This window comes from Hippocampus zosterae, chromosome 1, assembly GCF_025434085.1.
Source record: "Hippocampus zosterae strain Florida chromosome 1, ASM2543408v3, whole genome shotgun sequence".
Taxonomy (NCBI): domain Eukaryota; kingdom Metazoa; phylum Chordata; class Actinopteri; order Syngnathiformes; family Syngnathidae; genus Hippocampus; species Hippocampus zosterae.
In genome coordinates this window covers 25,930,718-25,957,968 of record NC_067451.1, presented here as the reverse complement: position 1 = coordinate 25,957,968, position 27,251 = coordinate 25,930,718, and the positions used below count along the sequence as shown (strand labels likewise).

Below are 27,251 nucleotides of genomic sequence, written 5' to 3'. Positions count from 1 at the left end.
TAAACTATTGCATGGCTCGTATGGCCGGCCAACACAAACATTTCCCGCCATATTTGCATGATGCCACGTTCCAAGAATGAAATATCAACCACATCTTGGAATAATATTCACTATTTTCTGCCTTTTGAGATTAATTCAAAGTCAAACTTGATTTCATATTTTGACAGTAGCCGTTTTCATTGCAACTAGAGAATTGTTGATAGCATTCATTTAACACTGAAAGTGCTGAGCTGTGAAAAGACACTAGGTCTTTTCACTTTTATTAAAACAGTCAATATGTGGTTTGCTCTGAGGATGCCAAAAAGTTATGTTTTTTGTCTTTGGTGATCTCTATTTCTGGCAATGGAGACATACAGTACACCATTGTGTACTGTTCTCATAAATGTAGTGTGGGCTGCTGATAGCTCAAACAGGTCAATGCCTTCCACCCCCCACCCTGTGGACATTTAGATTAGGTCTCTGTCCTATCTAGTATTGAGCCCTTTCCACCCTTTTCCGGAATGCGGAAGTAAAATATAAAGAAAAGTAAGCATTTCTAACTGCTGTTTGTCATTTTATCATTCGGTTCATTTACATACTGTACATACAAAATATGCACATCACTCTAAGAAGGAAAAGAGACATAATAAACGTTGAAAGGTCATAGTTGAGATAGACAGAGATGAACAGGGAGTCTTAACAGGTAGGCAGCATGCAACCAATGCCATTAAGGCGCTCACCGGAATTCCTGACACGACTAACTCTATTTACAGTATTGATTGATTTATTTGTTTTATTTCCCCCTTTGACTCTAAATTGTCCTTAGTGTGACGATACTGTAAGTGAGAAAACCCCCCAAAATCTCAGAGTGCAACCAGCTGAGGGTGTCTCTTGCCCAAAGTCAGCTAGTGTAAGATCCAGCTCACTGCTGGTGACCCAAATAAATATAAGTGCCTTAGAAAGTTGATGAATTATTTTTCCATCCTTCTTATTTTTATTCCTGGGATGGTAACCATCTAATGTCATCATTAGCTGGATCAAATTGAACTTGAGTCTAAATTAAATTTGTACTCGGCAAGGCACTTGTGTAAATACAATTGTATTTTTTCAAAGAAGCTGCCATTGCAAATATGATGGTTAAGATAAGGAACAGCAAAACCCAGGTCTTGCTTTTTCTTGATGCCCGTCCTTCCCACGTTTGGACCGACCCTCTCTAAAACAAAGAACTGCTCACAAAGATTTTCTAACGGTGTCCTGGCTGGCATGCTCTACCACTTTCCCTGTGCCCAAAATCTGTCAGAAGCTCATTTGTCTGCTCTGCTTCTTGTGCTCTGCACGCCCTCTCGCTCTCATCACGCCACTGTGGAGTTTTCTCTTTCCTACTGTCTCGGCCCCTTTGCAGTTTAATGTCATTCAAACTGCCTGCAACTAAAGAATACTTCTCACTTGTATAACTTTTAAGTCGACTGGTGCACAGCACCCTTATCTAAATTAGTACAGTAGACCTCGATGTCTGTTTGGTATAAAACTCAGCCCTACTTTACTTCCTTTTCCACACTACTAGATCATGTTCATTCATTTTATTGTCTGGGCCTATTTTGGAGCTGACTAACCAGTCATTTACTGATTTGGTGTCATTTTTCCCTTTACCCAACAGTGAGCCGCAGGGAATGTGCTACATCGAAACATCAAACCTAGATGGCGAAACAAACCTAAAAATCAGACAGGTAAATATGCCTGTGGCATACATTATTGTGTCAATGTTGTTGTTGTTGTTAACAGTGACACATGAAATCAAATCAACAGGGTTTGCAAGTGACATCCGACTTGAAGGACATTGACAGTCTCATGCGACTCTCGGGGAGAATGGAGTGCGAGTGCCCAAATCGTCATCTGTATGAGTTTGTTGGGAACATCCGACTGGATGGGCACAGGTGGGCTTGGTTCTTAAGCTCGATATTTTCACTGCGGGATTTTTCCCCCGAAAGCTTTTGAGGTCCATCCATGAGGGTAATCTCACCTGTTGACATTTGAAACTCTTGCTGATCCATTAGCCCAAAGCAGAGTGCATTGTCTGCTGAAGGCACCTGGTTCACTCAAAGTTTGTTCAAAGGCTGTGTCACTGAGGAAAAATGCATTTTTATTAGCGACTGGATGCAATGTTATGACATTATGATTTGATTATCCAGGGACTAAAAAGCTTCCCCGAGTCAGCAATTTCCAGAAGTACATTTGGCTTTTAGAGGGTTTCATAGCATCATGTTCCTTTTTGTGTCGTTCGAAATCTTTTCAGAAGTAGTGACTTCTCTTGAGTATAGCACCTGACTATGCACACCAATGCATGAAATCGGGGGAAATGTGAACGTTTGGTACTAGATCCACATATGATCTTTTTTCTATTACAGCACAGTGCCGCTTGGTCCAGACCAGATCTTACTGAGAGGAGCCCAGCTGCGGAACACACAGTGGGTCCATGGTGTGGTGGTCTACACGGGTCATGATACAAAACTCATGCAGGTACCAGTGGTAACTGAATTGACTGCAAATTTCATTTCGTTGACTAAAAATTCCACAAATATATATTTTTTCACACGAAAATGAAACCAGAAGTAATTCATTCATAGTATAACGATAACTAAATTGATTGACAATTTTGTCAGCAAACTGTGAAAGAGCAAATGTCTCATTAGCACAAAGTGCTTTCCTTAAAATGAACCAAAGTAAGTAAATGCTAACCTTGTGTGGTTTTGTTACCAGTATTGTTCGATCAAGGACTGCACACCGTACTTTATTTAAATTACCGGTAATGTTCAAACATGGTTACATTCATCGTAAATTATCCACATCATTTTTATTCAGTTGAAAACTAATTGTTAAGTTTTAAGGTAGCCCGACCTCTTGCCCAAAGCTACGTAGATGGAATGGACCTCAATTTCAACGGTGACCCCAGTGAGGATTAGCAGACCATTAAATGGATGGATGAATAGAATTCATAATTTTTAAGAACTAAGCAGTGGTATAAAATTGCACTTCGATTTTCTTCAAAGAATTATAATGACGTGAATACAGTTATTCATGTTGTTAACTGATCATCATAAAATGATTAAGAAAAGGCATTTTGAAAAAGTAAATGATTTCGGTGGTTAAAATCATGTTTTTTAAGTGCACACAAATATTTTTAAGGATCTGTGTGCTTCTCTTGTATGTAAGTAAGATTTTTACTATGATTATTATTATTTTTGGTTCTATTAGTACGGTAATTCAGGGCCAAACACACTGATCAGATGATTTGTCAACATCTAGCACACGTTGTCATTTTCTTGCCTTGTCAGAACTCCACTCGGCCTCCGCTAAAGTTGTCCAACGTGGAGCGAATCACCAACTTTCAAATTCTGGTCCTGTTTGGCTGCCTGCTGGCCATCTCATTGGTCTGCTCCGTGGGCCAAACCATCTGGAAGTACCGGTGTGGCAATGACGCCTGGTACATGGACCTCAACTGTAAGAGTCCCCGTAGAGGCTGCACACCGCCGCTCATTGCACATATTTGATCTCACTTGTGTCCATATCAGCTTATTTCTTTGTCGTTTTAAGTTATTTTCTTAAATGCCGGTATGTACGTTTCTTTTTGTTTTGTTACGTTGCCTCAGTTAAACGATGTTTTTCATAACAAGTGAAATATGTGGCAATGCGGGGAATGATCAGACTCCCTGTTAACTGATGCATAGATGTGTTCAGTGAGAAATGGTTGAATATCACTGCGCTGCTGTACTTTTTTTTGTTCCCTTTCTAATGTTGTGTTTGATTTTGTTGTTTTTCTTTGTTGTCATTTTTTTTTAACAGCTCCAGGTAACAACCATTTAAAAGCCTTGGCCATCCGTGAATGACCTTCCCTTACTAACCCCTTACTGAAGCTCTGCCTTTGCTAAGCAAATGAGGCCCCCCACCCTCGCCCCCTAAACGGTTGCCCAACTTTGTATGGGCCCATTCCCGTGGACAAGCACATACCAGGGATCCAACGATAGGTGTTCCCCTCCAACTCTCTCTTACACCTTTTGTCGAGTTATTTTCAGTGCCTGTTGCAAACAGTGTCTCACGTTTCCTCCATTCTTATTTTGATACCTCCCTTTGTTTTGTGCCACGTGGACCACTTTGCCTCTCTCAGGCTATAGACAATCACAGCACTTTTGTTTTCCAGAATGAGTAGTTTTGTCTCTGCCATCGACTGGAGGTAACACTCCAGATGCAGTTCGCAGCAGGAGGCTCCATACATGTTTCTTGATTGAGCACAACATGTGGTGCAGGGGCCGACATTTTACAGATGCCTCTGTCGCCATCTTTTCAAACCACTTCACAAAGAGTAGGAGGAGTCATGCAAACCTGTTCAAAGTCTGGCTCATCGATAGATGTTTCTGGGCAACACTTAAACACTAAAATGGAATTATATGACGCTCCTTTAATTTTTGGGATATTTGTCATGCGTCATTGAAGTTATTTCCGTTTCATTTCGTATTACCTTATTATTAGAGCTTGATTGATGCACAGCCAGCATTATAAACAATTAGTGGATGGCCGTACAGATGACGTGTGGTGGTCTACAGCAATTCACTGTCGTAGTGACTGACGTAACATGCCCACGCTCTACCACCCAACAATTTCTAACCGATTTTCAAAATTTCAGGGATCATATCAAACAATGACACTTTGGACAACTGAGTAATTTGATTTTATTGTTCCATTAACTAACCCAGAACTTTTTTTGTACACATCCGACCATAAATGACATTTTCTTTAGATGGTTGAGGAACCTAAAGTAAATTGTAGATTGAATCAAATAGATCAAATGCTTACACGAGCTGACAAGTTGTTGCGTTTCGGTTCACAGGAACTGCTACACTTTCACAGGCTTTGCATGAATTCTCAATCCTCTTCGTCATCGTAATACAGCTATTTGGTCAGATTTTTTTCAGTGGTTTATTGAAAAAGCTCTGGAAAGCAAAGTGATCATCGTGGTACTTGCATTACTCTGTGCCCCGATAGGCCTGTCGGAGAGATTGTGTCCTGATTGATTTAAACTTGCATTACGACTTACACTTTCCTCCTGACACTGTGCACTATTGGATTTGGCAAGGGGTTTAAAACTGATTTAAAACTTTTTAGGGCAGTGTAAGTCATAAAGCAAGGGTTCATCTTGAGACCGATTGTACTGCCATAAGGAGCTTGTTGAGACTCTTTCCAGTGGGCATTGTCCAGCCTGTGACAAAAGAGAGCGGTGGAAAACCTGTCAAATTATTTAGCATCACATGAGCTTGTAAAACAAAATGATTGTCGCCTTGCCATTCACCAATATTGAGGAGATGAAGAGAAGAATCGGCATTAGCTGGCCACGCACAGCATCCCGCAGGCTCCTATGTCACTGAAGCCCAGTGAATAATTAATGTGACTTTGAGCGGTCACAGAGTGCTGAGGATGGCAATTGTTGACATTAAACCTGTATACTCTGATAACATAATGCAGATCGAGGCCAAAGAGTGCATATTGGTAAATATTTAAGCATTTGAGAAACTTGCTGGATTGTACTCTCTCGAAAAGTAGAAAGTAAGTCAGCCAGATGCTGAACTGGGGTCTAATTTGGCTTTTTCAATAACTTTAGGAAAGTCTTCATACTCAATACAGACAAAAATAAGTGCATCTTCAACTAAAAGCTCTTGCTATGACTGGTTGATGGTGGTTGATAAGGGTTAAGTTGACATTCAAAGTACAGTGGAACCTCTAAAGTTCAACTCAACTTGTTATCATGTTTCAAAGCAGTTTATGCAACTATAAATGTATATTTTAAAGTAACAATTTAACATTTTAAGTGTCATGCGAGTGAACAAATCAGTTAACCATTGTTGTGGAGATATACTAGCGTTATTCAGTTTTTTCCCCATTTCAATCTTCGTGATTCGATTTTTTTAGTTAAAACGGTGCCGAGTGAAGCACTTGAGCCCTGGCACGAGTCGTCTTTCCCCCACCATATAAGAACTTGATGGACGCCATTCACATCATCAGTTTTCTGGCACAACTGGGCCGTGCAGTTGTCTAGATGCTCTGACTGCATTTGTCGCCCATGATTGTGCAACATCTTGTACAATGTGCCATGACCAAACTCGGAAAGCAGGTGAGCCGCGGCTGGTCGTTAACTGAGAAACCGTGGTGTCATTTTCAGTCAGCAGCAAGTGGCAAAATGGCCGTCCCATCAGATTGATTAAACAGGGTGCATTCGTTTTCCACAAACACAATATTAATCAAAATGCCATGTTTCGACAAGTGGGCGCGCATCATAATACTTTAAAGAATTGTTTTTTCTTGACGTCCACTTTATGAGCATTCAACTTGAGAGGTTTCATTGTACTGTATGTACTCTCCTGGTGTGCTTTTCGCACTCGTGCATGCCCTGCAGTGTTCTTTGCAACCAAACAGCCGACTTTTTGAGTGAAGGGACCTAACAATGTGGCGATGCAGTGGTCATTATTAACACGCTGGTGTCATCCGCCCGCTCTTTTCCACTCCTTGTTGGTTGGCAATGTGCTATGGACCGAATCTCTCTTCCTTTGTCTCGACAGCATCCAGTACGTTTGTCTTCCCCTCCCCACCACCTCACTTCTGAGACTCCCTGTATTTGTTGTACCAGTAGCAGTGTAGTTTCCATCCTGCCATCCATCTGTTCATTTTGGTTTATTTTGTTATGTCATGACAAGGGGCCCCTCCTCTCAATGCTAATATGAAGTTGGCTTGAGGAAGGTAACTCTTGCAAGCTCCCGCAAGCTGTTGAAAGGTAAATGACATCCCTCCTGCTTTCATGTTTAGTGTCCATGGGGTTCGACGCTGATCATTGCCACTTTTTGAGATGGGGGAGGCAGGGAGGGTGAGGGAACGGCATCATTTTGCATATAGTGCTTTATTTGGAATTCATTGCCTGGATCATGATGGATGCCAAGGCTGCTGCTGAGACACTAATAACAATGGAGACACCACAGTCCCTCACTGTCAATCTATGGGACGTTAAATTTGACTCATGGGTGAGAGGACGGGTTAATTTCCAGCTAATGCTCCGTGTTAACCCAACACACTCTCCCTGCTTTGGGATAAGAGGGACCATTGGCTGGAAGTAGCTGCGGGCTCTTAACATTTCACTGACGGATACTCATGAAGCCAGTGCTGACGAGCCTCCTGTGTATCACTTCCTGTGTTCAAACCCGTCTCCCCTCGATAGATGGCGGGGCGGCGAACTTTGGCCTCAACTTCCTCACCTTCATCATCCTGTTCAACAACCTGATCCCCATCAGTCTCTTGGTCACTCTCGAGGTCATCAAGTTCATCCAAGCCTTCTTCATCAATTGGGTGAGTTGAGGGTTCAGCTATATACGAACATGCGGATCTTTGCGGTGCCATATTTTGCATATTTGTGATGTACTTTTTTGTACAACTTGCTGTTCTCACTAGGAACTGGATGACAAAATTCCCAACAGGTGTTTGACCCATGGACATTTCCAAGGATGTCCACTTCTATGCCTTTTTTTGCTCTTCCGAGCTTTCTTTTGCAACATGCCGACAACAGTCTGACACTTGAAGCTCAGTAGCCACTTTTTTGGCTAGGAAAGAGCCCCTTTTGACTTGAATACTATCACTCCAAGCGTTGTACACACAATCCCCCGAAAAATTTACAGACATGTTTTTGGCTTTTGGGTGTATTTAATAACAAAATCTAAATTAAAGTGCCCCTCCGTGAGTCGTCACCTTACCGTGGTGGAGGGGTTTGTGTGTCCCAATGATCCTAGAAGCTAAGTTGTCTGGGGCTTTATGCCCCTGGCAGGGTCACCCATGGCTAACAGGTTCTAGGTGAGGGGCCAGACAAAGCACGGCTCAAAAGACCCCAATGATGATAAAAATAAATGGATCTAGGTTTCCCTTGCCCAGACGCGGGTCACCGGGGCCCCCCACTGGAGCCAGGCCTGGAGGTGGGGCTCGTTGGCAGGCGCCTGGTGGCCGGGCCTACACCCATGGGGCCCGGCCGGGCTCAGCCCGAAGAGGCAACGTGGGTCCCCCTTCTCATGGGCTCACCACCCATGAGAGGGGCCAAAGGGGTCGGGTGCAATGTGAGCTGGGCGGCAGCCAAAGGCGGGGACCCTGGCGGTCCGATCCTCGGCTGCAGAAGCTAGCTCTTGGGACATGGAATGTCACCTCTCTGGCAGGGAAGGAGCCCGAGCTGGTGTGTAAGGCAGAGAATTTTCGACTGGATATAGTCGGACTTGCCTCCACACACAGCCTGGGTTCTGGTACCAGTTCTCTCGAGAGGGGTTGGACTCTCTTCCACTCTGGAGTTGCTCACGGTGAGAGGCGCAGAGCAGGTGTGGGCATACTCATTGCCCCCCGGCTCAGTGCCTGTACATTGGGGTTCACACCGGTAGACAAGAGGGTTGCCTCCCTCCGCCTTCGGGTGGGTGGACGGGTCCTGACTGTTGTTTGTGCATATGCACCAAACAGCAGCTGAGCATACCCACCCTTTTTGGAGTCCTTGGAGGGTGTGCTGGAGAGTACTCCTGCTGGGGACTCCATTGTTCTGCTGCGGGACTTCAATGCTCACGTGGGCAATGACAGTGATACCTGGAGGGGCGTGATTGGGAAGAACGGCCCCCCCGATCAAAACCTGAGTGGTGTTTTGTTATTGGACTTCTGTGCTCGTCACGGATTGTCCATAACGAACACCTTGTTCAAACATAAGGGTGTCCATATGTGCACTTGGCACCAGGACACCCTAGGCCGCAGTTCGATGATCGACTTTGTAGTTGTATCATCGGATTTGCGGCCGCATGTTCTGGACACTCGGGTGAAGAGAGGGGCGGAGCTGTCAACTGATCACCACCTGGTGGTGAGTAGGCTCCGATGGTGGGGGAAGATGCCGGTCCGTCCTGGCAGACCCAAACGTATAGTGAGGGTTTGTTGGGAGCGTCTGGCGGAATCCCCTGTCAGAAGGAGTTTCAACTCCCACCTCCGACATAGCTTTTCCCATGTTCCGGGGGAGACGGGGGACATTGAGTCCGAATGGACCATGTTCCGTGCCTCTATTGTTGAGGCGGCCAATCTGAAAGGTGGCTGGTGCCTGTCGTGGCGGCAATCCCCGTACTCGCTGGTGGACACCAGCAGTAAGGGATGCCGTCAAGCTGAAAAAGGAGTCCTATCGAGCCTTTATGGCCTGTGGCACCCCAGAGGCAGCTGACGGGTATCGACTGGCCAAGCGGACCGCGGCTTCGGTGGTCGCCGAAGCAAAAACCCGAGCGTGGGAAGAGTTCAGTGAGGCCATGGAAGCCGACTTCCGGACGGCTTCGAGGAAATTCTGGTCCACCATCCGACGTCTCAGGAGGGGGAAGCAGTGCACCACTAACACTGTGTACAGTGGGGATGGGGCGCTGCTGACTTCGACTCGGGACGTTGTGAACCGGTGGGCAGAGTACTTCGAAGACCTCCTCAACTCCACCAACACGCCTTCCTTGGAGGAAGCGGAGCCTGGGGACTCTGAGGTGGGCTCTCCTATCTCTGTGGTTGAAGTCACCGATGTGGTTAAAAAGCTCCTCGGTGGCAAGGCCCCAGGGGTGGATGAGATCCGCCCGGAGTTCCTCAAGGCTCTGGATGTTGTGGGGCTGTCCTGGTTGACACGCCTCTGCAACATCGCATGGTCAACAGGGAGAGTGCCTCTGGATTGGCAGACCGGGGTGGTAGTCCCTCTTTTTAAAAAGGGGGACCGGAGGGTGTGTTCCAACTACAGAGGGATCACACTCCTCAGCCTCCCTGGTAAGGTCTATTCAGGGGTGCTGGAGAGGAGGGTCCGTCAGGAAGTCGAGCCTCAGATTGAGGAGGAGCAGTGTGGTTTTCGTCCCGGCCGTGGAACAGTGGACCAGCTCTACACCCTGAGCAGGGTCCTTGAGGGTATGTGGGAATTCGCCCAACCAGTCTACATGTGTTTTGTGAACTTGGAGAAGGCGTTTGACCGTGTCCCTCGGGGAGTTCTGTGGGGGGTGCTTCGTGGGTATGGGGTACCGAACCCCCTGATACGGGCTGTTCGGTCACTATACCACCGATGTCAGAGTTTGGTTCGCATTGCCGGCAGTAAGTCGGAATCGTTTCCAGTGGGGGTAGGACTCCGCCAAGGCTGCCCTTTGTCACCGATTCTGTTCATAACCTTTATGGACAGAATTTCTAGGCGCAGCCGAAGCATTGAGGGGGTCCGTTTTGGGGGCCTCAGTATTACATCCCTGCTTTTTGCAGATGATGTGGTGCTGTTGGCTCCTTCAAACGGGGCTCTCCAACTCTCACTGGAGCGTTTCGCAGCCGAGTGTGAAGCGGTTGGGATGAAAATCAGCACCTCCAAATCTGAAACCATGGTCCTCAGTCGGAAAAGGGTGGAGTGCCCCCTCCGGGTCGGGGAGGAGATCTTACTCCAAGTGGAGGAGTTCAAGTATCTTGGGGTCTTGTTCACGAGTGGGGGTAGGAGGGAGCGGGAGATCGACAGGCGGATCGGTGCAGCGTCTGCTGTGATGCGGACGTTGTATCGGTCTGTCGTGGTGAAGAAGGAGCTGAGCCAAAGGGCGAAGCTCTCAATTTACCGGTGGATCTACGTCCCAACCCTCACCTATGGTCACGAGCTATGGGTCGTGACCGAAAGAACGAGATCCCGGATACAAGCGGCTGAAATGAGTTTTCTCCGCAGGGTGTCCGGGCTCTCCCTTAGAGATAAGGTGAGAAGCTCAGTCATCCGGGAGGGGCTCAGAGTCGAGCCGCTTCTCCTCCACATCGAGAGGAGCCAGATGAGGTGGCTTGGGCATCTGATCCGGATGCCTCCTGAGCGCCTCCCCGGTGAGGTGTTCCGGTCATGTCCCACCGGGAGGAGACCCCGAGGAAGACCCAGGACACGCTGGAGAGACTATGTCACCCAGCTTGCCTGGGAACGACTTGGGATCCCCCGGGGAGAGCTGGAAGAAGTAGCTAGGGAGAGGGAAGTCTGGGCTTCCCTGCTAAAGCTGTTGCCCCCGCGACCCGGCCCCGGATGAGCGGTAGATGATGGATGGATGGATGGATGGATAAAGTTGTGACATTAATCATGAAGTTGATTGTTTCATTGAAGAGGGGGACGAATGCTTGAGCCGTTGCAATTGCATCGTGGGTTGACGCGATTGTTCTTTGTGACCTTGCCAGGATAATGATATGATCTACGAGCCTACAAACACACCTGCCATGGCCCGCACCTCCAACCTAAATGAAGAGTTGGGCCAGGTAATAAAAAGCAATGTGCCTTATCTTTGACGTGATGATTGTGTTCCGTCTTGAATGTCCTCTTCCTCCTGCCCAGGTGAAATACATTTTCTCTGACAAGACGGGCACGCTGACCTGCAATGTCATGCAGTTTAAGAAGTGCACCATCGCCGGTGTGGCCTACGGGTACGTAACGCCGCTCCTACTCCACTCCCCACTTTTCTCCTCATATCCCCTTCCTTGCTTGCGACTCTGTCACTTTCACCTTCATTAGGACATGTTGTTTTCTCTCCTCCCTCAGCTTATTAGCAGCTTTGTCACATCTTCTGTGCTATAAATAAAAGCTGCAGCGAGATTTGACAGCTCCTCAGCTGTTTTTGCCCAACGTTTTGGAGAGCAGAGAAGCATCTACACCTATTTTGCCACTCATTTCTTTAAACCACTCTCCAACGTTTTACTCTTCTGGGAAGAATTGCTTTTGGTCGAGAGGGAAGTGCTCATGCTGGCCATTTTGTGCATGACAGTGCATGATTAATCCCATTAGAATTAAATGAAAAGCTTGATTGATGATGTGCAGACAAAATAATTGAGAACAAAAGTTTGATTAGGACTGTATTTAAAAAAAAGGATGAAAGGAAAAAAAGGTATTCTAAGAAATAAGATTCAATCGTGGAAACTAATTCTTTGTTGCACTATCATTTCATAAAATATCAGGCTTAAGATTTCACTCTTGGTTACAAAGAAATAATTTTCCACCAATTTCTTTTTCCCAAAAGAAGAGCAGCATAACTGGAGCGCAATGGTGGAATAGAAAGGCAATGGGGACTAAGATTCCAACCAAAACCCACTTTCACTTTAAATGTGTGGTGAGCGGGGTTCCAAAACATCAGGAATGACTTCTTCCCACAGGTCACTTAGGAGGCCCTAACTACATACAGTATGCCCTCTACTGGTTACTGCCAAATTATAAAAGCAATTTAAAATTGATTGACATACATACAGTATTCTACAACCATCCTGACGCAGAACATTGTTTCTATTTGCTTTTAGATGTATTCTCCAGACCGTGGATGAAAAGCCACCATTTCAAACTGTTTCTTAAACATTTTTGGGGTTTATTATTTTTATTTTTTGATTGGCATGGATGGACTAAAGGAGGTCTGTCAGTCTGGGTCAAAAACTCTCACTGGTGTACTTCAGTCAGCCTCCAGTCTAAGAGATTGTTTTAATTTAAATTGGACGTAAATCAGACAAGATGACTCGTAATGAGGCAAAGCTTCAACAACATTCACTTAGTGATATATTTCTTTACATTCATTTTTCCCATTCCACGCAAGCTGGCATTGCCGTGTGATGCTTTGCCGTCCGTCTATTCCCATCGCAGATGTCCTATTTCACTGCTCGCCTAAGGTAGCGTCAACAATCTTTAGTAGTGTTGTTTATAAATAGCTTTGCATGCGTCTTCATCTGGAATAAACAAACTCCACTGTTTGAGTTTTGTGCATTAACTGAAAAATGTGTGATAATATAGCTCTATTTTTTTCCAAGGGACACACGAGAACATTTTTAGCACAAGTGCGTGCAAAGTCGTGACTTGTAATTGGGTGACACGCTCACACACACAAAGCACTGACACAACTGCCTCCATGTGTTCCACTCCACAAATGAAGGCCTGCTGTAATTAATAAAGCTGTCCCCGAGGGTGTAGACATGAATTAATTCCACTGCAATGGAGTCCAAATCTCAAGGAGAGATGTTGTTTAACCGATTGTAGTGCACACAATCATCCCAACTTTGACATCGAAGTGGATTATACATGCAGATTGATGTCGATGAGTTCATACGATATAGAAATAGATTTTATAGTTTCTTAATCACTAAATGACACAATTTGCTGAATGTAGCAGCTACCCAAATGCTTACTATTGTTGTTTTACGAGTTTATAACACAATACATTTGAATACATTGAGGTGAAAATGTTTTTTTTAATATTGATATTTATATATTTGTTAAGCTTTGAAGCAGTAGACACATTCCTATTCCAACCAAATCCTCACAATTTAGCGCCTAGCTTTCCTAGCATCCTAAACTATCCCAGAATAATAACCCATGATTAGTATTCAAAACACATTAACGATCAGTCTTTATTTGCTTCCCCCCCTCCTACATTGGCCTCAACAGTCACGTGCCCGAGACCGAGGATGGTAGTTTTGCGGAGGATGACTGGTAAGATGAATGGGCTGCTTTTGTCACGTTGTAGTGCTGCTGTGCCTTGGTGGATATGTGACTTTGAACGCAACCCTGTTTCTTTGTGCGCTTACTAATGTGAGGGAGTGGATTCGCCATGTGTTACTGTTGTGATGTGAAGACAAAGCTTTTAATCGTATTTCAAACACCACTGTTGCAGATTTGGTTGAGGCTGTGCTGAGTTGTAGCACACATGAAACCACACAACTATCTCTCGGGCACACGTATTCACAGGTTTATCTCCTTTGGTATTAATCGGGGCTATAACAGCATGCCGTAACTATTTTTGCATGGGTGATCGGGGCCTGTCTGTTGATGCCTGGTGTTGAATTGAATGTGAAAATTCGTCTCTGCTCTTTTTTCTTTCAACGGAAACCAGTTTTGAGTGTTCTGTCATGCATGTGGTGTTGCTTGTGTACAGAATGGCTCATTAATACAAGAACAAACCTAATTCGCCTCTTAGGTTTGTTAGATCATCGAGCACAAGTTTTTAACAAATATTTCTTGATGTTATCCAAGGGGTAGCCACTGTAGCTGTTGTCTCTCTAAAGAAAGCAGCTGCTGGTTTCAGACTATTGCCGTTTGAGTTTGTGTGGGTATTTTTCTTTGAATATTATGTTTGTTGTCACAATTTACAAATGTTTTTTTTTTCCTCTGCCTAAAGTCCTTCACTTTGTAAACATGCAGATGTCATGGAGCTTTTCACCAAATCATCAAGTTTAGGAATAAGGGCTCTTTCTGACAATAGCTTATGTACTTATGTTTGTGTGAGTGTGATTGTGTGTGTGTGTGTGTGTGTGTGTGTGTGTGTGTGTGTGTGTGTGTGTGTGTGTGTGTGTGTGTGTATCGACAATTTGCCGATAAGAAAAAAAGATATCTGCTAGCTGCAGCTATCTGAAGAAGGGAAACTTGTACACATAGTTGTCCTTCAAACTAAGCATACAGAGTATAATCATTGAAAGTTTTCAATATGCAAATATTAAAATGCACCAATGAAAAACTGATTTGAAGACAAGAAAAATGAAAGCAGGAAAAAAAACATTCATTTTATATTTTATATATATTCTCTAAAACTCAACAAAAAAGGCAGTGCATTGCCTTTACCATTTACATTGAAATCAAAATCATTCTTTTTTTAAATGCCAAATTTAACAGTCAAACAGTGATATTGTTCGAAACATGCTCATCCTTGTTGGAGGTTTATTAAAACACAGTAATGACTGGCTCTTATCTTGACGTTGTCACAACTCTTCGATTATTGTTGAAGCAAAAATGGGCAATTTAAAAAAATATAACTCAATAAAGCATGGGCATCGGTCGGGGACAGGTTCGGCATCCAATGTTGGTGTATACTGAGAGTTAAAGCTTGAATATCTCACCACATTTTTGACATCCCCGACTTGTTCAGAAGCTTTATTCCACTTTTTTTTGTAGAAATCAATGAAATAGATGGCAGCCTTATTGCCTTACAATTGTTGCATTGTAATCAGAACTTATCTTGTAATGAAACAAAGTGATACCACCCTTCCACAGGTCAGTGACCAACCCATTCAGGGCTCCATCATATTAATCTTTAGTTTGAGAACAGCCCACGGTAATTGATTGAGAGCCATCAGCCCCCATGTTCCTGTCATGACAGCACCCTGCTGGGCTGGCAGCCAATCAATAAGTGACCACGCTGGAGCCTGAAAGGTTTCATCAGGACCACCAGCATGTTGACTGATGGCCGAAGAGAGCTTAGAGGTTTTCCTTTGTCTTCCTGTGCAGCCAGCCTATGCAGTCCTTGTTGCTGCATTAGCTAATGTCACATGTTAATTAGTAAGCCCCCTGAAATGTAGCATTGCTGCGTGTGGTCGCACATGCATCATGTCACCAGCAACATCAGCAATCCTCTGTAATATTTGTGGTTCATTGTGTAAATGTGACTGTATAAAAAAATCATGTAGCTCGTGTTTCACAAATTTAATCTATAAAGGAACAAAATGTGAGGCTTGTTTGGACTAAGCGAGTTATTGACTGACAAATTGCGCCTTGAAGCAGTGCAGGCAAAATGGAGTCTGTCACTTTGCTGCAATTAGTAACGGCACTGTTGATTCGGTTTCAACTACTTATCTGTCTAAAAGAGACGAAAAATGATAATCAGGTGTGGTAAATTCAAATTGAGTTACAACCGCTTTGTGACACAACCCTTCAGGTGGCATTACGTTAAACCCCCTGCCCTCATATTTGCGTTTCACTATGCACAAATTCACCAACAAACTTGCTACACAACGTTGAACTTCAAAAATTACCACCACTCATGACCAACATTAAAAATAGACCTAAGTGGTCATCAATAATGAGGCACCGGCTGATTCCTAAATAGTATAAAGGTATTTAATAATGTGAGCCACTGTCACATTATTCACAAATTTAGCATGGCATCACGCAGCAATGAGTGCAAATTCTAAAATGCAGCCATAATTCCCCGACTGACTCCTGAGTGTATTTCAATACATTTTCCCACAAACCTCCAGAAGATCTCCCCCACATAAGACTCCAGCCCACGTTGTGTTTTAATTGTTAGCGTCTCTGTGAGCTTTCTGCCCTCGCACAGTAATGGGAGTGAACGTCCAAGCGGTCCTGTAGGCTTGAGAAGACTTATGGCCGCCCCTCTATGGCATGCACTGCTGGTAACATTTCTATCAAGCCTGCAGTACCACGGGTAAAAGCTGCTGTCGGCCTGATTTATTGGACGCTATTTATCATGGAATGCTGGATCGATAGCCACTGGACAGCCGGCGAGCGGCCGCTAGACAGGCCAACAGTACAGCTGCAGGGATATTGATATTCTTTCTTTTATGAACCAGCAACACCCCCTCGGCTTGTCACATTCTGGTCATCAAAGATGTTATCAGTGTGTTTTTCAGATGAATTCTCCTTTGTAATAGTAATCATTTGTAGCACTGAAAGGAACTAATGCTATTTCTAATCCTTTCTTAAGTTTGGGCTTAATTTGGCAATTCTGCGTACTGTTGAGCATTGTTTTACTATATTAACAGCATGTGGGTTGATACTTTGTTGTTTTCCCTTAACACATGGAAGTGACCATGTATACCTTTCAGTACTCTGACAGAAGGGCGTCATCAAGTAGCATGGTCCATTATTTTGATGCTCTTCACAACATATGCCAATTTGAACTTAGCTGTGGTGTCATTTGAATAGAATATATGAAAGGATTCCTGGTTGCTTCTATGACAGTTTTGTTGGCTCATTTGGATTAACATTTATTCCAGCATCAAAATTAGTCCAAATGATGATCGTAAAAACAAATTCTAGCTTAGTTTTATGAGTGAAACAATAACAATTTGACCTAAATTTACACAATATTATGGTGGATGTCATTTGCACTGTTATTCCGCTGTGTTCTACTATTGTTGGACGCGTGTTGTGTCCTCTTTCCAGGCACAGCACGCACTTGTCAGAGGAGTCCGGATTTATTGACCCAAGCTTGCTGGAAAACCTCCAAAGTAATCATGTGAGTAAAGTCGGCTGTCAAGTTACGTCTCCCCCTCAGAGCAAAAAAAAAAAAAAAACGATGTGGGTTCAAAATGTGTCTAGTGTCCTCTTGATTTCGCTACCTTTGGTTTTGAGGTGCTCGTGTGTTGACGCAGCCCGATGGAACGTTTTGTATCATACGTCTTTTTTATGGTACCTGTCATTGATACTGAAGCAGAATAACGTGTTTTTGACTTGTTGATGTCCTCTTCTATCATTTTGATTAAAACTGTCCTTGAAAGGTTGTTCACATTATTACCACAATTAGTTAGGCACATTCGCTCATTTATTTCCTTTTCCATTGCGAGAACTGTAGTCAAATCTCAGTTTTACAGTTGGAGTACAAACAAAATGTGCTACCTTGTAGTTCTTTGTGTTTTGGGGGATTTTTTTTTGTGGTGCTGCTGTGTGATGATAACCATTGAACCAGAAGGGGAACAAACTGGGAACACAAAGCGTGAGGCTGCTTGGTGTAATTTCCATCCATCCATCCATCATTCTTGTGCTCATTCAAGTTGCTGGTTAGCGAGAGCCAATCCCAGTTAATTTTGGGTGAAAAGGGGGTTGCAGTCTGTAATGTTGTTATTGTTGTTTTTTTAATCCAAACACACGGCACGTATTGAGAAACATTTCTTACATTCACATGAACAACACCGTTACTTTTCAATTATATACACAAATGAATGAATGAATATGAGCGAGTGGATGCTAACATATGTAAGAAAGTAACATAAGCGGCATGTAGCTAATGCTAAATTACTTCTAGCGTGGAAATTAAAAATATGGACCTTAGCCTTAAGCTTGTATACAAGTTACTCTCTGTTGTGTGTCTGTCAGAGATATTCAAAGGGTCACTTGTTTACATTTTTTTGTTCTTGATTTTTTTTGCCTGCGCTCTTGTACGGCAGAATGGGAAATGTTACTTCACAAAAATCCATAGTTTTATGGTGGAACAAATAGTTCACTATCGTACTGTGTATCCTTTGGAAAAAAATATATACATAAAGTTCATATGCATACTTGCGATGCATATACTGTAAAGAGTTTTTTTTGCACTCTATACTTACTGATTTATCATAATTCATCAATAGGTAGGCCACAACATACATCGCATGTCACTGTCAATATTATACTCTAATATTATAGTATTATTGCATGTCTTTACATACCGCTGAAACAAAATGGGAGTGAACTACACTTATTACTTAACATAGACCACCAATATGCAACACATAATCCTCTGAACCCTTTTCTTCTATCTATCGTTCTACCGTAGCTAGCTATTTATTTAATTATTTTTCTCGCTGTCCAGTTTGATAGCTTGAATCACACCTTTTCTGCTCACTGACTCTTTGTTGAGGTTTGACATCACATGTGAATACAATTAAACCACAGCAGCGACAAAAATAAACTTCTCCCCTAGTGCTTTATAGTCTCCTGAGTCAAAGCCACCATCTTTTTCCATGGACCGTCAAGTTTTACCACTCTGTCCATGTCGTAAGTAGGCATCCGTCACCGTTGCTGTGACAGAAGGTGACGACCTACCAGTCAGTGTGGGTCAGGGGTCTGGGTCGATGGCAGACAGCGCAGTATTCTCTCACCAATGCGACCATCTCATCGGCCCTTTGCGTTTGACCTCAAGGCCCTCATTTTCATAATAACCCCTTAACGCTCACAGCTACAAGCCTAAGCTAAACTCTGCAGGAAGGTTTGGCCTTCATATATCCATGCAACAAATACACAGCGTCTCGTCCTTCAGAGGATACCTGTCAACCCAAACTTGATTAGCATACCAAGACAAAAGGGCTTTCATGGCCACCTGTACTGTAATAGAACCTGTGCACTTTCATTTTCAAGAGACCCTTTTGATTCACACACACCGTCCCCCGCACCCCAGCACCACTACCTTATTTATTTTCTCTATTGTACCACAGCAGAGTTTCCATGGGTGACTAAAAAAGCTAATGTAATAATCCCGACCGTTTGTGCACACAATTTAGTTTGGCAAGGAAACGCCAATAGCGGGTGTCTTATCTCCATGAATGCACGTACATTTGAAACTAAAATTACCTTTTGGTTTACTGTACAATGCGAGAGAAAAAAAAATGATGACAATTGTGGTTTGGCCAATCACTCAAATAATTCACTGATTAATCGTGACAAATTTTGTCAACTATTCTGAACTTATTGGCTCCTCAGGTCTCAGTTGAGGCAAATTGGAGATCGCTGCTTAGCTGGAGCAGCAGGGGCACTGTTAATTCCCTCTCATTTTCTCTTTTCTTTCGAAAAATGACCAAGAAACTGTCCTCCATCCACACTTTCGCACAACTCCTCCTTCTGGACATAAAACAAAAATACATTTTACAGAACGTTTCTCCATCTCTATAGAACTCTTAAAATGAATTTCCCTCTGGCCAAGTAGGGACCATTTTTGAAATTATCCATCCCTGATGAAAAGGTGTTTCAGTTGACAGGAGAATGTGTGCAAGGGCAGATTTGAAAGGGAACACCTACATTTTTTTAGGTTGCTTCATCCAGAGTGTGTATCTGGCATGAAGGTGCATAAATGAAAGACTGAAGTCCTTGGGAGAATCTGCACAGCCATAAAAGTGTGCAACTTCCCGCATCCCTCTTGCACACATGGGATAAGATGGCCCTTGTAGCATCGGTGCTGAAAAAGGTACTCTAGCAAGGTGCACATTTAAAACACCCCTAACAAGTGCAACATCATGTTGAAAACAGGATTTGTTTGATACAAGACTGCGGGTTAGATTGTGCAAGTGTTTAGACTAGGGGTGCCCAAACTTTTTGGACCGCAGGTCTACTTTTCGATGAACTAACCTCCCGGAATCTACTCTTACCGGCACGCGCGCGCACACACACACACACACACACACACACACACACACACACACACACACACACACACACACACACACAGAGGCACACCATGATGAGAAACAGCCTGAAACTAAGGCATACAATGCACTTTTACAGCCTGTAACTATCGTAGCTCACACGTACCGTTTTAAAGTGCTTCCCTGGGCCGTACTAGATTCCTATTCTTTGCCCGTGCCCTCTGTGAATTGTACACGAAGCAACCTCTTTAATGAGAATAATGACGATAATAGATAGAGCGCAAGAGCTCTGATCACAAGCTGCAATTGCAGACTGCTGAGCGTTAACAACTTCCGGTGATGTAATCAAATGCCACCGTAAATTCAAGATTTACCTGCTTTATTTTATTTTTTAAATATTTTTTGGGTGAAAATGGGGATTTGTGAAAATGAGACCGATAGGATGATTAGGGTGCAGCGTACATTAAAACAAAAAATATATTTCTAACATGTACAAAGACAAACAAATGGTTGTTTGTTTTTTTTTCTCCTTGACACTCCTCGGATCTACTTGGTACCTATCTTAGATCTACCGGTAGATCAAGATCAACGTGATGGGCACCCCTGGTTTAGACATTATTGTAGGTCTGTGTATGCATGTATGTATGTATGTATGTAACATAGTGGGAAACCAGATTAATGCTTTAAAATATCTCATAGGTGAAAACATCCAGTGAACTAATTCTGCTGATTCCTAACTAGAATAAAAGTCAAATGCTCTCAAAATCAGATTAACCCTTTTTTTCCCTGTTTGTATCTACTGCATATACTGTAAACAAGTAAATGTTTTTGTTTTGTGCTTACTACCAGCTTGCGAACCTGATAAATGAAGCTTTTAGTAATGATGTAATTATCCTCAGAGCACATGAGCATTTGTTCGGAGGTCTTTCAGAGATGATGAAAGTCACAAACCTGCTTTAGATAAGTGTGCTCTTAAAACACCCATGAGACCTTTCAACAAATCCTCTTCTCTCCTCTGTCATTCGAGAAATCGATATGTGGTGAACAGTTTGTTGTTGATTGGTGTCTAAAAGGTTATAAGTGCAGATGCAAGACCGCACATTAGTTTTCAAGTTCACAGAAGCCATGATGAAAACTGGTCGATTCTTTGTCTAGCCTATCAGAATCTATTTTAGTTTTTATTACATCCTCCAGTTGCCATACCAAATACCTGTATCGGAAAAATCGAATGTACCGTAACAGTAAAAGTAAAAAATGTATCAGACAATACGTAGGTTCAGTTTTGGGGTATTTTATACCTATTCTTCTGAGGTTTTATCTACCCAATTCTTCATTTTAAACCCACTTTTTACACCTAATTTCAAGCCTTATTCTTTCTTCTTTTTTTTGTTTTCATCATTATTATATATATATATTATGTGCATAATTCAAGGTCATATTATTTTTTTCTCTACTTCCTTTAGCCTACAGCTGCTGTCATTCTGGAGTTCATGACCATGATGGCCATCTGCCACACCGCAGTGCCCGAGCACAACGATGGAAAAATCACCTACCAGGCGGCATCCCCAGGTACATCACACCCCACATGTTTAAGTAGCCTATCATGTGTATGCATGTACGCAAGTTGCAGATACACATACTTCTCTTTCCACTTGTCAGTTAAGGATTTTAAAATTAAAAAAAAAAACCTTGACAATTTTGTAAGATTTTATAATGGTGGCAATTTTAGTCTGTAACAAATTCACTTTAGTATGAGCAAAAAAAAATCACCTCAAAATCTAAAAGAAGATGAAGAATATGATATAATATAATATTTCTTTATTTATGCATTGACACACACACACACGAGAAAGCGAGAGAGCGATGCAGTGTATGCCACAGACAATAAATAAATCACCTGTTTTATTATTTATAAGGAAGCAGAAACAAATAAGAAAAAAATCCTGTTGCTGAAGGTTTGCAGCCTTTGCATGTTGCAGCATTGCGTTGAAACATGCCTGGTGCCCTTAGCAGCAGTATGTAAATGTACCACAAAAAATAAAATAAAAGGACACTCTTAATGGAATTGCAAAATGTCAGCATCCCTTGAGGCATTGTTTGCTGCTCCAAATGTAAACAGTGAGTGGACTCTCATTCCAAAAATATGACGAGGGAAAAAGATTTGCTGAAACTTGCTTCAACCAGTCTGTAGTAGACTAAAGCCGATATGCAATGCTATTATTAGTGGTACGAACAGCACATACAGATACAAATATGCTGTACAATTGACACATGCTAAATAGGAAGGAAGATTGTCTTTCAATAAACCCAAAACATGATTCTGTTCCTTCATGTGACATTCTGTGCTTATTTTTTGCTTGATCGCATACAGCAATGGTGTTCGTGTGGAGGAGCTTTGGGGTTTCAAGCGAAGTGGGGGATGAGCTTGTTAAGTGAACTGTAAAAAAATAAGCAGATAGCTTTTTCTCACCCTGCAGCAGCCTTGTGCAAGCTCGGCCACAAGATACCTGGTGTACAAACACAGCCCTTGTTATGAAAACATATCCGGCGTAGGTTTCTTGTGTGTAACATTTATTTACTTTTTCTTTATTTCCAAGATGAAGGCGCTCTGGTGAGAGCTGCACGCAACCTGGGTTTTGTGTTCTCTGGTAGAACGCCAGACAGCGTCATTGTGGAAATGGTAAATTTAATCCCCTGCAACACAATACACACAAGTGTCCATAGTTTTTTCTTTCCTCTACCATGTGGGATTGAATCAGTGGAATGTTTCTATGAACTCATAGTTATCAAAATCAACTGTGTAACATTTGCTGGATTTTGACATATAACGTCCTTGTAAATACAGTTGTGCCTTGAGATATGAGTGACCTGACATAACTCTTTCAGGGACAGCGATTACTACATTAGACATGTTATCAGGTTGCAGGGTGCATGAATAAGTTATGCGAGATATAAGCCATCATATGGCTTTTTTAAATTTTTTGCTTGCGAGGTAAAATGTAAGCTTAAGAGGAGCTGTTTTTTGCCACTGAACCACTCAGTTGAAGTGTACTGTCTAACTAAAAACAACATACCTTTGCCTTAGAAAAGTTAGCTTGGCCTAATGTTAACAACAAAATGCAAAATGCCATTCATTAGCTTTGATGTTGTAGTGTTATAAGCCTTTTAAGAAAGCAAAGCATGTACAGTATATACAAAAGCAGGAAAGAAACATGTACTGTACACTGTTTAACACTGCGTTCTGCACTCTACAACACTGACTAATAAAATGTAACACTCAATGTAACTATTTGAATACCGTAGTGATCTATTACCGTGAATATGGTTAAGTTCTCCACAGTTAGCGCAGTCATACTTTTGCATCTCTGCTTACTTTGATACCTTGTGATAGTGTTTTTTTAACGTTAAAATAAAAAAAATGTCCTATTTGCTTTTTTTTCCCAAACAATTCCAATTCAGCCAATTTGTGAATTCTTTTTTCACCCCAAGGTTCAATATTGTTTTTCAGAGTTAAGGGGACCTCGACTGTGGTCATTGCTCAGAGTTGTTATAATCTTTTTTTTTTTTTCATTGGGAAAAATACTTGATTGAGTCTCCGGAATAGTGATTAGGGAAGTTTTCATGAAATGCTCAGTCCTAACAAAAACACAGTTTATTTTGTCACCGATCATAAATGTTGAACCTCCCACCAATCACCCCCCTAAAAAACAAAAATCCACCCATTTCTAAAAGTTTGGACAGCCTTTGTAAGGAATAATGCAATACCACATGTCCACGACAATGATCCTTTGATCCGATGCAGAGTGTGCAGGTCATCCGTCCTGTTGTTCCTTTAATTGGCTAACCTGATGACTGCACTGGAGGCGGAAAGAGGCCAGAACCATTTCCCTCTTTCGGCTGCTCCTGAGAACATTGTGTCTCAGAGACGTTGCTGTAATCTTTCCAGCTTCATCAGACCCGTCCAAACACTCCACATCGGCCTAATCGTTTGCTGTCATGCCTTGCGGTTGGTTCAATTAAACATGCTAATTGAGTCCCACCTTGTTGTCTATTGTGCTTTCAGATGGGAAGCGAGGAGAAATATGAGCTGCTTCACGTACTGGAGTTTACAAGGTACAGTATGAATACAGTGTCATTTTATCAGGTTCGCATATGCTGGATTGCCTTTATTTTTATGTTGGCCCGGAGGGACGGCACGTTAAGCGACTGGTTTGTATGTCCGCGTCACAGTCCAGAAATTATGGTTTCAATTCCGGGTCCTTGCCTCTCTGTGTGGAGTTTGCATGTTCTCCCTGTGCCTGCGTGGGTTTTCTCCAGGTCCTCCGGCTTTCTCCCACATTTCAAAAACATGCATGGCAGGTTAATGGAACATTCCAAATTGTCCCCAGGTGTGATTGTGAGTCTGAATTGTGATTCGGCCATGTGTGTCCTGCGATTGCCTGGCAACCAGTTAAGGGTGTGCCTCACCTTAACTGGTAACAAAGGCAGCTGGGATAGGCTCCAGCATGCCTCCCGACCCTTGAGAGGATCAAGCGGTTGTCACAGATGTCACACACTGCAGTGGCTTTACTCCAAGTCTTAGTTGTTCACTTGAATATTATTGTGATTCCAGCAAACTCTAATGGTTTCTTACAGTGAGTTACTATACTGTTACCCACCTCCATGTTGTCTAATTTGATACTCCGCATGCTATGCTCAAACTGTGTGCGATAATTTCTTGGCTGCAACACCTCAAGATGACACCTTCTCTCTCGCTCGTGCAGTGTGAGGAAGAGAATGTCAGTCATCATGCGCACGCCGTCCGGAAAGATCCGCCTCTACTGCAAAGGAGCTGTGAGTGTCTTGTCTGTCACCATGGCAAAGCACAAAACCTACCCGTCCCTATCATCCTTATCATCATCATCATCATCAGTGCTACATAGACAGAAAAACCATCTCTATAGTAATACGCTACTCTCAAAAAGTGAGGCATATTTAGCTTTCAGGTGAAATTTCAGGATGAGGCTAAAATGCATTCAAACTTTTAGAGGTGAACTTAATGTGACTTCCTTCAAGGTTTTGAATGCACATGTCCAACTGTTAAATGTCTCAGAACTTTTTGTTGTTGTTCTCTTAATGGCAAAATTCACAAGAGATGTTTGATCCTTGAATCGTCCAATAAATGTCCTGTTTCAATTAGAGCTGTTTTTGTCGCTGTTCACATTTTGACATCACAAGACCAAGACGAGACCAAACAATGGATCAACAGTACATAGCCATTGTGATGCCTGAATGCTATTGAAAACCTGTTGAATCAGCTGAATCGCCGTGTAGAGGCTCGAATCTCTGCACCCCAAAACCTCAATGACCTGAGGGCTGCCATTCAAAGACGGTGGGATGTCATGCCCCAGCAGACTAGAAGTCGTCTTGTGAACAGCATGAGACATCGTTGCTGCAATTGATGCTTAAGGGCACATGACGAGTTATTGAGACGTTGAATTTTTATGTTGTGATCTCCCCACCACTTTTTCTAACTTTTGTTTCAATTAATTGTTTGAGATGAGGAAATCACCAGTGCATCCTTCTGTGCAAATGTCCTACTTTCATGACATGATATCACTGTAGCGTGAACCTTTTACATTTTTCATAAATTTCACCTGAAAGCTAAATATCCCTAACGTTTTGTGATGTCTATTTAATGAAACTGACTACATTACCAATTGTCAACACTGATAATTCCATCCATGTGCTGAACTGAATTTTAGTGAGACACTTGGGCTTGTGCTTCACTGAGCATCATTGTCATTGTTGATGGCAGGGTGGCCACTGCTACTATTGAGATTGATTGATTGATTAATTTGCATTGATGCTACTTTTAAAAATGTCATGGACCCCCTGAAGTGCTTTCACATGCCCTCGAGGCATACGTGTACCCCTTTGGAGAACCAGTGTTCTACAAAACACTATAAAACCACAACACCATGCAATACATCTACAACACCATGCAATACATCTTTATTCATGTAGCACTTTCAGGAACAGCTGGAATCTGTAACAAAGCGCTTTATAGAAACAGTTAACATAAAATAACAAAAAATATACAACACAATTCACTTCAATAGCAATGTATGGATGTAGTAACACATGTTGATATATTTGTGTACCACTTGTCAGTGAGCGTATGTGTTTGTCTTCAGGACACGGTGATCTATGACAGACTGTCAGACAGCTCCCGTTACAAAGAGATTACATTGAAACATCTGGAGCAGTTTGCCACAGAGGGTGAGTGTCTTTCTGGTGACTCCCGTTCAACCGCTCAAAGTGTGTGTGCGTGTGTGCGTGCGTGCGTGCGTGCGTGTCTGTCTGTCTGTATACACAGGGGTTAAAAATACATATATATACTGTATATATTGGGCGGCCCGGTAGTCCAGTGGTTAGCACGTCGGCTTCACAGTGCAGAGGTACCGGGTTCGATTCCAGCTCCGGCCTCCCTGTGTGGAGTTTGCATGTTCTCCCCGGGCCTGCGTGGGTTTTCTCCGGGTGCTCCGGTTTCCTCCCACATTCCAAAAATATGCGTGGCAGGCTGATTGAACACTCTAAATTGTCCCTAGGTGTGAGTGTGAGTGCGAATGGTTGTCCGTCTCTGTGTGCCCTGCGATTGGCTGGCAACCGATTCAGGGTGTCCCCCGCCTACTGCCCGGAGACAGCTGGGATAGGCTCCAGCACCCCCCGCGACCCTAGTGAGGATCAAGCGGTTAGGAAGATGAATGAATGAATGAACTGTATATATTTGTTTTAACCCCCCCCCCCCCCCCTTTTCTGGGTACTCTGATTTTCGCCCACATTCCAAAAACATGCATTGTAAGTTGATTGCTGTTCTTTGCTTACACTGCTCCCTGGTGGCAAATAAGTGATAAGATAAGATATCCTTTATTTGTCCCACACTGGGGAAATTTACAGCCTCCAGCAGCAAGAATGTAGGAAGAAAGAAGAAAAAACAAACAAACACCGTTCAATTAAGTGCAATATAAATACAAAATGGATAAATCGCAGTGCTATTTACAGTTGTTTTCACATCAATTAATTATTATTAATATTACTGTTGCTATTTTTATTCAGCAGCCTGACAGCAGTCGGTAGGAACGAGCGTCGGTATCTCTCCTTCTTGCAGTGTAACAGTGTAACAGTGTCTGGCTGAAGGAGCTACCTAGTGCTGTCAGGGCGGGCTGGAGAGGGTGGGAGGGACTGTCCATCATAGCTTTTAGCTTAGTTAGCTTAGCTTAGTTTTGCTTTTGTTATTTTTTATTGTTATTGACAATAACAATTTGTTTATATTGTTATTTTATTGTTAGGTATTGCTC

At 42.9% G+C, this 27,251-nt stretch overlaps 1 protein-coding gene across 6 annotated transcripts in view; it reads left to right on the top strand.

Moving 5' to 3' along the window:
• Positions 1-27,251, top strand: part of atp8a1 (ATPase phospholipid transporting 8A1) — a 123,683-nt gene that overhangs the window by 35,380 nt on the left and 61,052 nt on the right. For 4 of the 6 annotated variants that reach the window (XM_052073256.1, XM_052073267.1, XM_052073299.1 and 1 more), the window contains 14 exons: positions 1,637-1,706; positions 1,786-1,913; positions 2,385-2,496; positions 3,312-3,483; positions 7,235-7,362; positions 11,212-11,289; positions 11,366-11,454; positions 13,451-13,495; positions 16,961-17,033; positions 21,375-21,480; positions 22,509-22,591; positions 23,975-24,024; positions 24,675-24,744; positions 26,088-26,172. In XM_052073256.1, coding sequence (XP_051929216.1) covers positions 1,637-1,706; positions 1,786-1,913; positions 2,385-2,496; positions 3,312-3,483; positions 7,235-7,362; positions 11,212-11,289; positions 11,366-11,454; positions 13,451-13,495; positions 16,961-17,033; positions 21,375-21,480; positions 22,509-22,591; positions 23,975-24,024; positions 24,675-24,744; positions 26,088-26,172 — 1,289 coding nt within the window. The remainder of the gene's footprint in view (positions 1-1,636; positions 1,707-1,785; positions 1,914-2,384; positions 2,497-3,311; positions 3,484-7,234; positions 7,363-11,211; positions 11,290-11,365; positions 11,455-13,450; positions 13,496-16,960; positions 17,034-21,374; positions 21,481-22,508; positions 22,592-23,974; positions 24,025-24,674; positions 24,745-26,087; positions 26,173-27,251) is intronic. The other 2 variants (XM_052073278.1, XM_052073289.1) reach the window with 2 other exon arrangements.